General features: G+C 42.5%; 1 protein-coding gene across 5 annotated transcripts in view; it reads right to left on the bottom strand.

Annotated features, from left to right (window-relative positions):
• LOC135488737 (uncharacterized) overlaps positions 1–14,581 on the bottom strand; it is an 88,176-nt gene that overhangs the window by 7,642 nt on the left and 65,953 nt on the right. For all 5 annotated transcript variants that reach the window (XM_064773502.1, XM_064773503.1, XM_064773500.1 and 2 more), the window contains 4 exons: positions 5,806–5,916; positions 2,878–2,994; positions 839–1,033; positions 346–699 (listed from right to left, as the gene is read on the bottom strand). In XM_064773502.1, coding sequence (XP_064629572.1) covers positions 346–699; positions 839–1,033; positions 2,878–2,994; positions 5,806–5,916 — 777 coding nt within the window. The remainder of the gene's footprint in view (positions 1–345; positions 700–838; positions 1,034–2,877; positions 2,995–5,805; positions 5,917–14,581) is intronic.

Here is a 14,581-nt window from a genome sequence, read left to right as displayed (position 1 = left end):
CTGATCCCATTTTTTTTGACATATTGTTTGTGTGACTTCATGCAATCGATTGGGAAATGTTAGGCAATGCTTCTTATTGATTTGGTAAATATAGGCCTGTGTAGGCTTATATCTGGATTAACACAAGCAACACTAGTTGAGCCCTGTCAAAAACAATCACACAAAACTTGATGTAGATCACTTGCTATACTGCTTATATCAGAATGGTCATATAATCACGTTGAGAAGGTTTTGACATGTGCATGAAGGGCACGTGGACACTGGCATAGGCTGACCATGAAAAGACGACTATGTACGTTGTGAAGCTTGTCAGCCAATCCTCAGAGTAGAAAATCAAAGACTTACTGATGCATAACCTGGCATCTCCTTGTTAAGTATCCGTAGCGACACCATCTTCGGCACCTCCCGGCTTTTCTCTTCAGAGATCTGATTGGTCAACTTAGACAACCACAAGTCCTTTAAATCTGCCGTACCAAATGTTGCGACCATATTCGTCGTTGGCCAGCCAATCACAAATGATCTCTCTGGCGGGCAAGCTGAGCTCGACGCTTCGGTGACATCCTCCAGAAAGCTCTTGGTCAGCCATAACTCGCATACCCGTACTCGTGTCTTTAATTTGAAAGTTGTGGCAGACTTTTTCTTTGCGATTAACAGGATGTCATTGAAGAGGAATAAGTATCGATCCTGTGGTTGGATGCCCTGAAGACAAAAAAAACAGAAAAGGTTAAACATCCACAAGGGTTGGTGTTAGTTCAACAATGGCTATCTCTCCTAAAGTGTGTACAAAGAGTGGAGAAGAAGAAAATGAAATGCTCATCCATTTGTTTTGTGTACTTACCGCTGTCAACTGGACGGGCCCCTCCAAGAGATAAGTGCGATTCGTGTTATGAGGGCGGCTGGGTAGCTCATCCAATACAAATGGCAGTGGTCGCGAGTTGATGTTTGGTGCTCCACGGTTCTTAACACCAACATTTTTGATGAGGACAGCAGAGGGCGCTGACCGCCGCCGCGTCTGGAGAGCACGGTATCGCTGCTGTAAGATAGAAGATGATAGGTGAAGAATGTGGCAGAATCAAAACTACGGTGGTGGCAGGCTGGAAAGTCCTCATCTTTCATGGATGAGATAGCCAACAGCCAATGAAGCAAGAATTTGGAACAATTACTCAACACTGGACAGGCAAACCACCTGTAACTCAACACTGGACAGGCAAACCACCTGTAACTCAACACTGGACAGGCAAACCACCTGTAACTCAACACTGGACAGGCAAACCACCTGTAACTCAACACTGGACAAGCAAACCACCTGTAACTCAACACTGGACAGGCAAACCACCTGTAACTCAACACTGGACAGGCAAACCACCTGTAACTCAACACTGGACAAGCAAACCACCTGTAACTCAACACTGGACAGGCAAACCACCTGTAACTCAACACTGGACAGGCAAACCACCTGTAACTCGGTCAAGACAAACAATGAAAACATACTCCATTTGTAAAATGATGCAACTTATACATGACATGCATGTTACAAGTTAGCGTTCGGTTAGCAACCAGAACAGATCCATATGGGTGACATCATCTCAGAACTGATACATCACCCTCTCATCTTCATCAATATCCCACTAGAAATGTTAGAGTTTTGCTTCTCAGCAACCTGTGTCCAGGCAATCTGCCATCTAGTGCCCAGATAGCAGACATTTGTAGCAAAGGAGCAAACAGTCGGAACGAAGAGGTGAATGAGTCTTTTCTTTATTGGACCCTCCACGTCTCGTCAAAACTGATAGGTGATTAATCTTACACTTAGCATTATGAAAGGGGGCGACCCCAGGGGTCACGGAGGTGACAGGATTGTCTTGGAGATGGTTTTGGTGTGAGGGGAGGCGATGGGGAGGTCAAATAGACCTACTCTCTCGGACAGAGTGCCTTCTTTCAAACATTTGACAAGTGCACTAGCATGCTAAGGGGACAACCACAGGAGGCCTGAGGTGGTGCCACAGCTGGTCTGTGTTACTAGGATCGTAATCTATGACCTCAACAGCCAAGACCCTGCCAAGTGTAGCCACCATCCCGTCTTAGAGACGCACCTCCCCGCCAGAGGGAACAACCTGTTCCTAGGTGACTATCACAAGAGGTGACACCTCACCCAGCAACCCATAGACCAGTCAAATGCATCCCTCGCCACCATTCATTCAGGGAGGACTGCTATTGAAGGAGATCTAAGTGATCTATGCACGATGGACGTGTTATTGTCTTCAGCAGAGGAATCGTCAGTACAATATCGACTCTGCTGTGATGAATTGTCCCCATTTTTCACTGAATGCAGGCTGTAACATGCTATGAAGTTGCCTGGCGATGTCATCTTTGCCAGGCAGGAATAGATAGGGTTTGGTGATATTGATTGGAGGTGGGAATATCACCAATCTTGTAGGAGTGGTACGGAGGGTGCAGGGGGTCTGGGTCCGTACTGACCTTCTGATTCTGATAATATGGACATATCTGAAACAGATCGTTCAACTTCAGACAACAAGGCAACATGTCTGTAAGCTGCCACTATCGCTCTGTTTGAGGAACCGCTCACCTCCCGCCAAGTATAATCTCCCTCTGATTGCCTGGCCATACAGGCGTTACCTAAACACTATTTGCTAGCCTGGGAATAGCCAAGCCTAAAATACTCTTCATTTAACACCTCTTGCCCAATTCCTAATAGTTCAATCCCTTAGGAAAGCTATAGAGGCCCTATAGTGGGTCAAGCTATTCATGAATTCACAAAGCATACTTTCTTTCAGGGGCTTGAAATAGATTGTCTACTCACTCATGCTTAACTTTTCATTCAAATAGTGTCTCAACAGTGCCTGTTTCATATCAACTTACATTTGACTTTTCCTTCTCGTTGAGCTGGAGGTCATCGTGGGGGAAGCGGTCTTGAACGTTATCCACCTTGTATTCATTCTCAGCATTGCTCATCTCCTGCTCTCGCTCCTTTACCATCTGCAAAACACCAAAGTAGGTAACAGGTTTAGAAATCAGCCAAAAACCCAATACTTATGAGTTTCGGTCAGTCTTGCTGATGTGGAATGAATATGCGATTATATACAACTGTTCTTTTCTAACCTAAAAGCAAGTAAATTCCTCTGATTCTCTAATTTGTGGATTGTTTTTAAATAAAGAGAGAGTGCCACAGGGTGAAATACTATCATCCCTCCTCTTCTATATCAAGAGCAAGTTCCTTGCTATTGATAATGTTATGGAAGGCAAGTTTGACAGAGAAACAGGTTAAATAGATGTACCACAGGGTGAAATGCTATCACCTTTCCTCTTCCATACCAACTGGGGTTACTTTTAAGGGTTTTTAAAGTGGCTGTTAGGAGCCGAAAGAAATCAAAATATAGACAAAACGATCAAAAGAACATGTTGTATGCAACCTCATGGTCTCTTGTTTGCTGCGGGTCTGTTGTGGCTTTCAAATGCTTCCTCTGACTTGTTTGATGTCAACTATCAGTTGTTTGCCTGCTGAGGTCAACCATATGGAGGAACTATGATTCATCTCGCAAATAAACAACTTTAAGTTCACCATGACCTGGGTACGTCAGGGATGATGTTTACCTCACGTGGTGAATACGCGATGCAGCCATTGGCACGGAAGTCACCATTCATCCAATTAAAACTGTCCAAATGCATTGTGGATCCAACGTACATTCTAAATCATTGAAGATTATGAATGTGTAACATGATCAGACTGACAGGAATAATCCAAAGGCATAATGTTAATACTATAATCCAAATGATGGGAATAAATTCCTTCCAGCAAATCGGTTAACGTTCTATAAATCCGAACTTTAGAAGTAAAATCTGAATAACTCTTAACTAACGAAACAAAACTGAGGAAATCCAACTGAAGTAAGCATAAAATCAGCATAAATAGGTGTTGACCAGTGGTCACTCAAAAGGTGTTATAGAGGGGAAGCAAGGCAAGGACAGTGGCCAAGTGGGCGGGCTAATGCCCATTCAATCACTTGACCACACATACATAAAACATACAAGATTTCCAGGCTAAGATGACAGGATCATACTGGGTATCGACCTACACAAGCATTTTCATAAATGTAGGGGATATTTGGTCAATTTGAGTGAAGTGGAATTTGTGTTGGTTTCAATGTAACTTGAAGAAGTTCTTACATACATCCAATACAATACAATGCTATGATTCTTATAGTCACACCTGATTTGAGACACAGGGCAATAGAAACATTTTTCAATTGAATATTTTTGAATAGAGCTTAAGAATTCAACATTACTTATTAGGTAACATAAACCTCATTGGCACAAAAAGGGTTTACTTATAGTCTTTGGTTTCAGACTGATTGGTTTGAGGCCCTGCAGCAGTCTATTTAAAGTGGCAATGCAACAGGGCCTGAATATTGGTCACTGATTCAAAAACATGGCTTATTTACTTTTACAGAGTGGAAATCCATAGGTAGAGATTGGTAGAGATCTGGAATGCTGAAATGTGGGCTCCAGTCAGTAGACCAAACCAAAAGTGAAGTAACCATGATGAAGAGATATGAGTGGTTCACCTCATTATCCTGCCACGGGAAGAAGACTGCCATAACTCACCTAACAGAGAAGACATCATATTTGACTCCCGAATATGTGATAGTGAACACACAGTCTGTCATTTTCAAATCTGTTCATTTCAGATCAGATTGATGTCCAATTGATTGAGGTACATACAGGGAGAACCTCAATCCTTTGGGTGTCGACTTACTCACTGGGCCTACATCTCTGACCAAAATCTGCATGGCCTTCATTGATGTGTAGGTGTGAGGTGGACAGCAAGTCTACTGGATTTACCACATCAAAGAGCACAGAATGCAGACTAACACAAGCAATCAAGCTAATCACTTGTGACTTCGTTGGTCAGGAGTCACCAATCGTCACTCAATGGTCTTCTTTAGCTATTTGGGGGATAGGTGGGCAAAACATTGACTGGAATGGCACACTAACCTGTCATTTAGTGTCATGCTAGTGTTAGGTTGTGTAGGGACATATGAGGAAAGCACATCAAACCCCTGGGTGGGCTTACTCAACGAGTGTCTTGGGATGTCACTTGTTCAGGCATGAAAGGGTCTAGCACTGGCCCATGTACCAAATGACATGAGGTTCTCCCTCGGGCTCAATCCTCACAAGAGACACATCAACACTGCCAAACTTCAATTCAAACTCTGGGTACAGTCATTTCTGACAGTGGAACCCCAAGGTGTCAAAGCCTTTGTTAATGGCCAGGAAAATAGTACTTTTTGAAATTTTAAGATATTTTTAACAATTTCCCCTGGCATTGTGAGAAGTGTCAATATTATGTCAAGCCCCTGAATGTGTGTGTTTATTTACAATTGGTGAATCGTAAGGATTGAAGGAACAGTGGTTTGCACTTCTAAAGAAACACAAAGGCAGCTTTCACCTCTCAAACTCAAGGGCCAGGTATTGTTTGTAAATAGTGGCTGTTCCGATCCAACTTGGCAGGCGTGACCCATATATTACTATATAAGTGAGAATGAACTGATGAGTCAGGCCAAGTGGATCAAGGGCTAAACAATAGCAGTAGGGGTAAACCAGGAAAAGGGAATTTCAACAATCCAATCATCAAGTTTTCACCCACTCTAAATATTTTTGAATTGCTTTGCACTTTTTGGTTTCCAATTCTCGATGTCTTGCAGAAGAGAAAAGAAATTCTGCTGGTAATTTTGGAGACAAAATAGAGAAGGAAATAAGATAGAGGTCAGCACTAACTAGGACACTTACATTGCTAACTCTCTGCGCTGTCTTGCTCAACTCCTCATAGTCGGGGTGTGTCGTGCTCGTCTCATCGTGCAGCTCCTGCAGGTATTTGTCATATTCAGGGATCCGCTGCACCTGAAGTGAGCAAGATGAGATGTCATTAGTTACTGGTTAGATAAACATGATTACCAACAACGCTTCAACTGAGGAACCAAAAGTTCTTCTTCAGTAAAAGATGATATTGATGATGAGCTAGAGCTGAAAAGTAAAGTTTTGATATGAAATGTGCCAACCCTCAGCACAGTCATGCACCGGGTCCTGTGCACACACACCAACACCATCTGTCAGGGGTCACTGGAGAGGAGAGGCTCTGAAATGTTCACAAAGAGAAGAAATATATCACAGCTTATAGAATACCTTTGTGCGACTTTTCCTTGAAAATAACAGGTCCACATGCAATCCTAAAGTGGGCTTCTTTTGAGATAAAATCGTCATTTTTGATAAAAATACCCAAAAAGGGCATGGTCATTAAAATCTATGTGAATGTAATCCACCAGCTATTATCCAACTGGTTCACCTCCCAGTAGGAATTGTTGAGTATTAATTGGGCTCCATTGTTTTACATTGGTTACCATAGAGATACAAATGGACGCCTTGGCTTGTGGCACACCAGGGTGAGATCGGTCAAGTGAGACCTATTCACTGGGACAGTTGATTACTGGAACAACACCCTGACACTTGACTCTTAGTGCAAACACAAGTAATACATTTGACTGTGGAGAGGAATGTCTTGGCCAGCAAGTCTAGTCATATCAACAATCATTTATTGAACAGAAATATGTATCCAAGAAAACATATTTATCATATTTATTCTTCTTTTGACTCCATTTAGATATACAAACAACCCAGCTGGATAATCAACAGAAAGGATGTTGCTTGCATAACCACAAATCAATGTGATCCATGTTTGGTCTATCTGATGAATTCACTCTCCATGTGTCAAGCAATGTTTTCATGGAAGTTTAACACGAGAGATGTAGTTTCATTGAAAATGGTTCCAAGTCAATTCCTAGCAACCCTTTAGCTCTCTGACTACTATAATCATACATTGATATCGCAATCCAAACACTATTCATATTCACAAATGATTTTAGCAGATTTTAATCAAGGGAGATTAATAACTCTTGTCGTGGTTGGTGGATTGGTGAGGAACAAACTGTTAGACCATAGAAAGGGTTAATCACTGACAGCTTGTTGACAGTTGGGTGTTTGTTTTGTGGTCCAAGAGAGGGAGGTGGTCTGAACTTGTGACAGCCTCACGCTGCAATGACATTATCCTGTACAAGTCATGCTCAACTCAAGTTCTTATCCATTGGGGCAGCAAGTTCTATCGGACTGAAGGGATGGCACCCTTAGATTTTCAATATTAGGCCATTCTCACTTGGAAAAACACCTCCACAGACAAGGGTAAGATCATATCCTGGGCTGCTTCAAAAAGCTCAAGTCTCAGACTGCAATCTAGGCCTACTCAACAGAACAACCAACTTCTGGTTCTATGTAGCTGCATGAAGAGACAAAGACTGCTCAAACTTGTCTTACCAGATCAAGGGCCAAGCGTCGTCGGACGGTTCCCGACACAGGTGTCCCCTCATTCATCATCAACATGACCATCGTGAATCAAACAAGAAATAATCTCTCTTCTATAATAATCACCAATCCTCAAAAGTACATCCATCAAGAGAAGAGCAACATCATAGTTTTGGAAACATTGACAAGAACAGGTCTATCCTAATCAGTGGAAAGAGAGAGTGGATGACCCACCCTGACCAATTCCTATTCAACTCTACACTGGCTCAGTTCCTGTACAGAGTTCTTGACGAAGGTTCCAACTAATCACAGTGGGAAACCAACCATTCACGTCATCTCAATGTTGGACCCGTTGATCCTGTTTAAATTGTGGCTAAAACGTAGCATTAATATTGGCCTTCATATACAAATCTCCATATTACTGCTTCAAGCTGGATCAACTCCCACTATACACTCCTCTGGTTCCTCCTTACATTATTCACGTCTCTAACTAAGCCATTTGGTTAATCAGTGATTAGAGACCCTCAATGCCCACCTGCTGGGAACACACCATAACCTATTATTAAACCCTTGTGGTTCCTCTGGCCTCAAAGACAAATTTGTCAATTGGTCATTGTTTTGGGTGTTAGATTCCATGTTTGATAGACTGAGGATCTCTGTTCATTACAACAGTACACTGACACACGCTTTTCTTGTTCAGGTTAAGATGACATGCATGCACTCAACTGGACAATGCACAAACATACACATTCTTTCTCATTGTTAAGATGAATGTTCATATATTATGATTTTGCAAAGACACTTATTAACTCAGATAATTAGTGGAACAACACATGAAACTTCTAAGAAAAGGTGGCATATGACGTCTAATCTTGACCTTGGGGGAATGACTTGAATGTGATGGCCAGCAAAATGAGCAATGAAGAAGACCAGGAGGGGGGGGGGGGGGTCATGTGCATTGATGACCCCCTCCAAGGATAAGGAGGCCCTCCATGAGTGTTGGGGGTGCTGTAACACCATGAGTATTGTTGTGCCAAGCACTTGGGGTGGTGGCAAGAGAGACATGAGGAACCAGTCACAGGAAGGAGCCAGTCCACAAGCAATGAACCAGAACGAACCAGAGGGTGAACCTCTGAAGTCTGCTGGAACAATGAGGTGTTATACTATAATCATTGGTCCATGTAGTGACCATATTGGACATTCATTGAATACATTAGGACTTATTCTTTGAACTGAGTTGAGCTTGAAGCAGAAAACCACACATTCTTTCTTCCTGATTTATAACGTCAAGACAAGCATTATTTCAACAAATTGAAGATGCTTTTGTCAACTTAACCTCGCCACAGCAAATAACAAATAGTACTCTCGCACAGCTGAGCTTTCTTAAACTCAAATTCAGCAACCAGGTTAACCAACAATGACATCTTTCAACCTTACTGACCCAGTATCAAATACTTAATATTTTCATAGAAACACTAGCATAATCAGATCTCTGATACGGCAACTTAGAGCTGAAAGGGAGGTCTTAGATTTGGTCTTGTCTAATTGGGTTAATCATGGCAAGCTTGTTGGTTCTGAGAACTCCAAATGTCACAATATCAAATCATATCAGATCAGTTGAGTTTTGTGTCAATCTAATTGCTGGTTTATCATGATGTGGAGCCTGACACACTATATGCTACAAGAAAACATAACAGACCGCCTCATGACAGTGCAGCGGCACTTTGCCAGTTATCATGCTGATATCGATCAAACGTGATCAGGGAATTGAATCAAGAATCATGTCAATCACAAACAAGGAGATCGACTGGTTGATGGTCATGAACCACATTGATGATGAACAGTCCACAATGGGACCAGGCTCTCATTGCCAACCAATTCAAGTCAGGCTGGTTATTGTACACCCTAATTTGGCTAAGCCCATTTGAGAATTGTCAACCAGAAACCATCAACTTCAAAGTTACCAATAACAGTAGCTCAAACTTGTACCCACCTCCTCTGGATCACTCACAGTGTGTCGTCTTGAAACCTTTGATTCATCCCATCCCACACTGATCAGATCATAGCTACTTCTCTGCTGGAAACTCAGCCCTCGATAGGCACTACTCAGCCAGAGTTGGGCCCGGTCCATCATTCGTAACTCCCTCATAGCTAATACTGATACCGTCGCAAGCTGTCTGTGATATCTTGATGATGACAAAGTGTGGTCCGCTCAGGTCAAGTGACTCTCTCCCAAAACTGACCCAGAAACTTTCAAAACTTCACCGAGAAAAAACACTAAAAGATCAGTCCAAGACGACACATCAAGTTGTATGAAGTTATTCTCAAGAGAAACTAAGTCCAGCCAAGTTAACCCAGAATAGAAGGCTAAATTGAATACAGTGTTAAGGGTTTCTAGAATGTCTCTCAAAAAGCCCAAAGTGTTCTTCTCGTTATTTCGGTTTGTTAACAGAGATTGAGAGGACTTGGCTGTCACTTGGGCCAAATACAAACACAGCAGCTAAAAGCTTACAGCTTCGCTATGTCCAGTGGAATATTGTATGTCCTATTTGTATTCTTGCCTCTGTTGTCTCAAAAAGATGATGAAACGACAATGTGTGTGACCAAGACTTGAGATTCTGTATCTGCCTTATTGTTTCTGTCCACCTCCAACTGTGCCTGACCAGTGGCAGACCTCCCAGATCTCCCCTCAACAAGCTACTACACAGGTTAACACGTTCACAAGGTCCTCACTCCTTTGCGACTCACACAATTCTAAACCTGTTTCAAATGTCACAATCCAGCCCTTGGATTGTTCTGCACCACACATAAGGAGAACTCTCCAAGTCTCCAACAAGACAGTGCCACATCCCACAGAGCTGACTTTACAGTGACTCCAACCTTGTCAAGATTGAACACAGCAAACCCATTTGCTACTTCTTTGCGACTTTGAAATCCCTTTTATGTCATGTTTGACCTCTCCATCGAATTCATGGTTGAGCAAGTTCAACTCGTACACAATAAGAAAGTTGGCATTTGATACGTTTTCCCCACTCCTGTGTTTGGGATGTTAACAATTGGTGTAAACAGTTCCACTCCTGGTAGGAAAGTCAGGGTTCACTTGGTACAATCTCTGGAACTTTAGTCTTTGGATTCCCAGTCAATGTGAGTAAATCAGATTTACAATGGATAACAGAAGTACAATCCAATACTGTGCTATTACCTTAAAGGGATGCATAGAGTCCACTCTTTCAGCACATCACTCCAGGCAAACAAGCCCATCATAAGAGACCCAACACCAGATCACCAAGCAGCACATCACTCCAGGCAAACACGCCCATCATAAGAGACCCAACACCAGATCACCAATCAGCCTTTTCAGTCATAGAAGTCAACTCCAAATGCCTTGAAGGAAGGTGGAGCGTTCTTTATAAGATTCGTCAAACACGTCCCTGATGGCAAAGTTTCCATGCACTGGGCACGTGGTAGACACACACGTGAGCTCGACCACACGTGAGGTCCACCGCTACATGAACCCTGAATGGTTCACCCCACCAAAACTGCTGTCCTTCAAGACTTGAAACATGTGACCTTGCATTCTCATATGAGATGAATTCACCAGAGTAACCGATAACATCAAGGTATTACATCACCAGACGTTATTGATTCGTAAACAGATAGCAATGTCTTCTCTGGCATGGAAGAACAACCAGTAATTTGCTAAATATAATTTTCTTGAGGATAATTGGTATTCTCAAAGTCTCCATTACCTTGTGGTCAGGTGCCTGAAATGTTCAACCAAGATGTCTATCTCTGATAACAAGTGGTTTTTACAAGGTGTATGTTGGGACAGTCTGGTCAGATTTTGTACAAGTGTCCACTTCTCAGGCCAGTTGTACAGTTGAACAGAGCATCAGTGTCGGCCCTTGTGACCTTGTCTACGGGCAAGGGAAATAGCTGGTTACCATTACCACGCCTATGATATAAACAGGTCTGTGAGTGAATTAGCTGTCATCTCACAACCAAGTGGTGAGAAAAGGGAAGGTTGCAACAACTTCCACCACCAGCAGTACAAGGCCAATAATGGAGGAATGTTGATGTCGAAGATAACCGACTTTAAGTGGAGGCCATGCTGGGCCACAGGTAGAGTCAAAGTGTCACCAGAGTGGACAAATCTTTGTAAACACTCCCTCGATCATTTCAAGAGTCCTTCACATGCAATAACCAAAAAATAGTCTTGGAAAATAACACAGGGAAATAATAATTATGGGGATCGAACAAGACTTGGAGGCTCCAGGCAAATTGAGTTGATTATGATGAAATCACAGGTCAACTCCGACTGAGGTTCTGACCACAAATCTTCTTAGCATGCGGACATGGGTGATAACATGAGAAGGATGGACAGATCACACGAGTAAACAATCTTGTTAGAGGCCTGTGAGAGTAAATATAATATTTGTAGGACTCTCTGTTGAGGATGAAAACTGGGGGGAATGCAGCGAGGGCAAGGGTTATGGGAACTGGCATACCTCCGTGTATTGTAACTAAAACACACACAATAACACGGTATAAGGGAAATATTTGACACATGTTTGGCCTGGAACAAATGACTTTGAGGTAGTTTGACTTGTGTAACAGAGAATTAGCTCATGGTTGAATGACTGGCAATGTCCAGGACATGTTTACCTTTTCATCAAGAAACAAACAATGGATTAGGCAGCATTAACATAAACTGTGTCAGCCAAACTATGGAAAATGCAATCCACCCTAAGCTTAAACTATTGTTTCTGTGCCCTTGAGTGGAACTTGTGAAGTGTGCCCAAAGACTTCACTAATGGTTCAAGTCATTTCCTGCACAAAAACTACTCGCTCCAGATAATCTGTGTTGGTTTTTAAACATCGGCCTCCAGGGTTTTCATTGAAGCGTCGTCCTTGCCTTGTAATACCAGGTTCAGGCGCCAAGCTCTTTGTGATTGTAACCTTCATAGATCTGTCTTTTCTTAGAGTAGGCCTGTTTTACATGTAACTTGGTCTTTTCTAATGCGAGTTAAAGGGAACATGGCCTGATGCAAAGATTTGAGTGCCTATCATCTACAGCTTTCCTTTCTCTCACACGAGAAGGGGAAAGTAAAGCCATTTCCAAACAACCCGGCCTTCAAGCAAATGGACATGACAGGAGGCCTGTCAACCAGCACCACACTGGAGTCGTCTTGTTTCAAAAGATACTGGATGGAGGAGCTTGAGGTTCTCCACAGCCATTTACCTTCTGATCTCACAGCAGTAAGAAACTACAAATAACCAAAGACATGAAACAAACCTACCCTGACAAGTTGGACAGTAGCCGTCTGGTCATCCAAACATCTACTGGTTCCAAACAACATTATTCCGTCACGAAAGCATTTTATCCATCTAAGAGACTTGAGATCACAGTAACCTAGCATTAGGTTGATGGCTCCTAACCTGTTGGTTGCCTCCAAACAGTAGTCCGGTCACGGGTGTTCAAATCAATCAGGACAGATGTTCACTTAATCAGATCAAACATTGCATCAATGTAAACCACAAACAGTAAATCATTAACTTATCAGGCCGTATTACCATCTGGACGTGAATGAACCTAACATAGGCCTGGAACGTGTCTGGGAACAGATGGTTAAGAGGAGGAAGGCTTTGTCTGCATCACATGCTCCCACTCATCATTCGGGAGCCCTGAAACCCCGTAATAACGGACACAAACTGGATGGATGAGTGATGTCCTCAAAAGGAGGTGTCCTGAATACAGGGAGGGGCAAAGTAAAAGAGGACGATGATTCAGGACTAAACCTAACATTTCAACAGAGTCTTCTAAGGTTTTAGCCCCAATATGTCAGGTTCTCTTACCTTGCGCCTCAGAAATGTCTCCTTTTCAGAAGGGAATCCATAGACAAGGTTGAGCCTCCAACTTGGGCTGGGTGAGAGAGCAGAAACTCCCCGAGAGCCAGCACAACCCATCAGTTATACAGATTGCTGGTACAATCAGATCAAGTCTTTATCATAACTTATCAGTTCACTTTGGATCAGCCGTCTAAAACTGGTCAACAAATATCCAATACATCAGTTGTCACAGTGAAACATAAGCAAGATTGGTGAATGAAAATGAAATGGGGACCCTGCCACTCCTGACTAAGACTGATGACACACTGTCACATCTTTATTTATATCTGAGGTAAGGTATTGTCATTGTTAATTAGTTACTTCCAATCAAAGAGACAGGGAAGTGGGTCATCTTCTAAGAATGACCAGTACCAATATACTTGATGAAAACTTACAACTCTCGCCTGAATGGGTCATGGCATCATTGATAGGCCTGTCTATCATCTCATCTATTATCTCATCTATTGATAATCAGATAGTTGGGGGGAAAACCCTGGTTAGTGTCCTGTCTGGTAATCAATAACAAAATGACACAATATACTAAATCATCTTATTCACCAGAATCAGATCCTGCCCACTTTCAGAGGACCCTAGATTCCAGCCATGTGGATAGGTGAGGTAAACCCTGGGTAAGGCATTCATCTTGACAACTTGGAGAAAGCTGTGTCCTGTAAGTGCCTATTGAGTCTTTAGGCCTGAGTAGGTCAGTGATGTTCCTAACAGGATTTCAGTGAAACATCTCACTCAAGTCAATAGAGTAAGGTGACAATACCAGTTACTTTCCATGCTATTGGAAGCACGAGTCAATAGAGTAAGGTGACAATTCCAGTTACTTTCCATGCTATTGGAAGCACGAGTCAATAGAGTAAGGTGACAATTCCAGTTACTTTCCATGCTGTTGGAAGCACGAGTCAATAGAGTAAGGTGACAATACCAGTTACTTTCCATGCTATTGGAAGCACGAGTCAATAGAGTAAGGTGACAATTCCAGTTACTTTCCATGCTATTGGAAGCACGAGTCAATAGAGTAAGGTGACAATTCCAGTTACTTTCCATGCTATTGGAAGCACGAGTCAATAGAGTAAGGTGACAATTCCAGTTACTTTCCATGCTGTTGGAAGCACGAGTCAATAGAGTAAGGTGACAATACCAGTTACTTTCCATGCTATTGGAAGCACGAGTCAATAGAGTAAGGTGACAATTCCAGTTACTTTCCATGCTGTTGGAAGCACGAGTCAATAGAGTAAGGTGACAATACCAGTTACTTTCCATGCTATTGGAAGCACGAGTCAATAGAGTAAGGTGACAATACCAGTTACTTTCC

The sequence above is a fragment of the Lineus longissimus genome, chromosome 5, assembly GCF_910592395.1.
Source record: "Lineus longissimus chromosome 5, tnLinLong1.2, whole genome shotgun sequence".
Taxonomy (NCBI): Eukaryota; Metazoa; Nemertea; class Pilidiophora; order Heteronemertea; family Lineidae; genus Lineus; species Lineus longissimus.
Note: the sequence above shows the minus strand (reverse complement) of the source record. Positions and strands in the feature narration are given on the sequence as shown.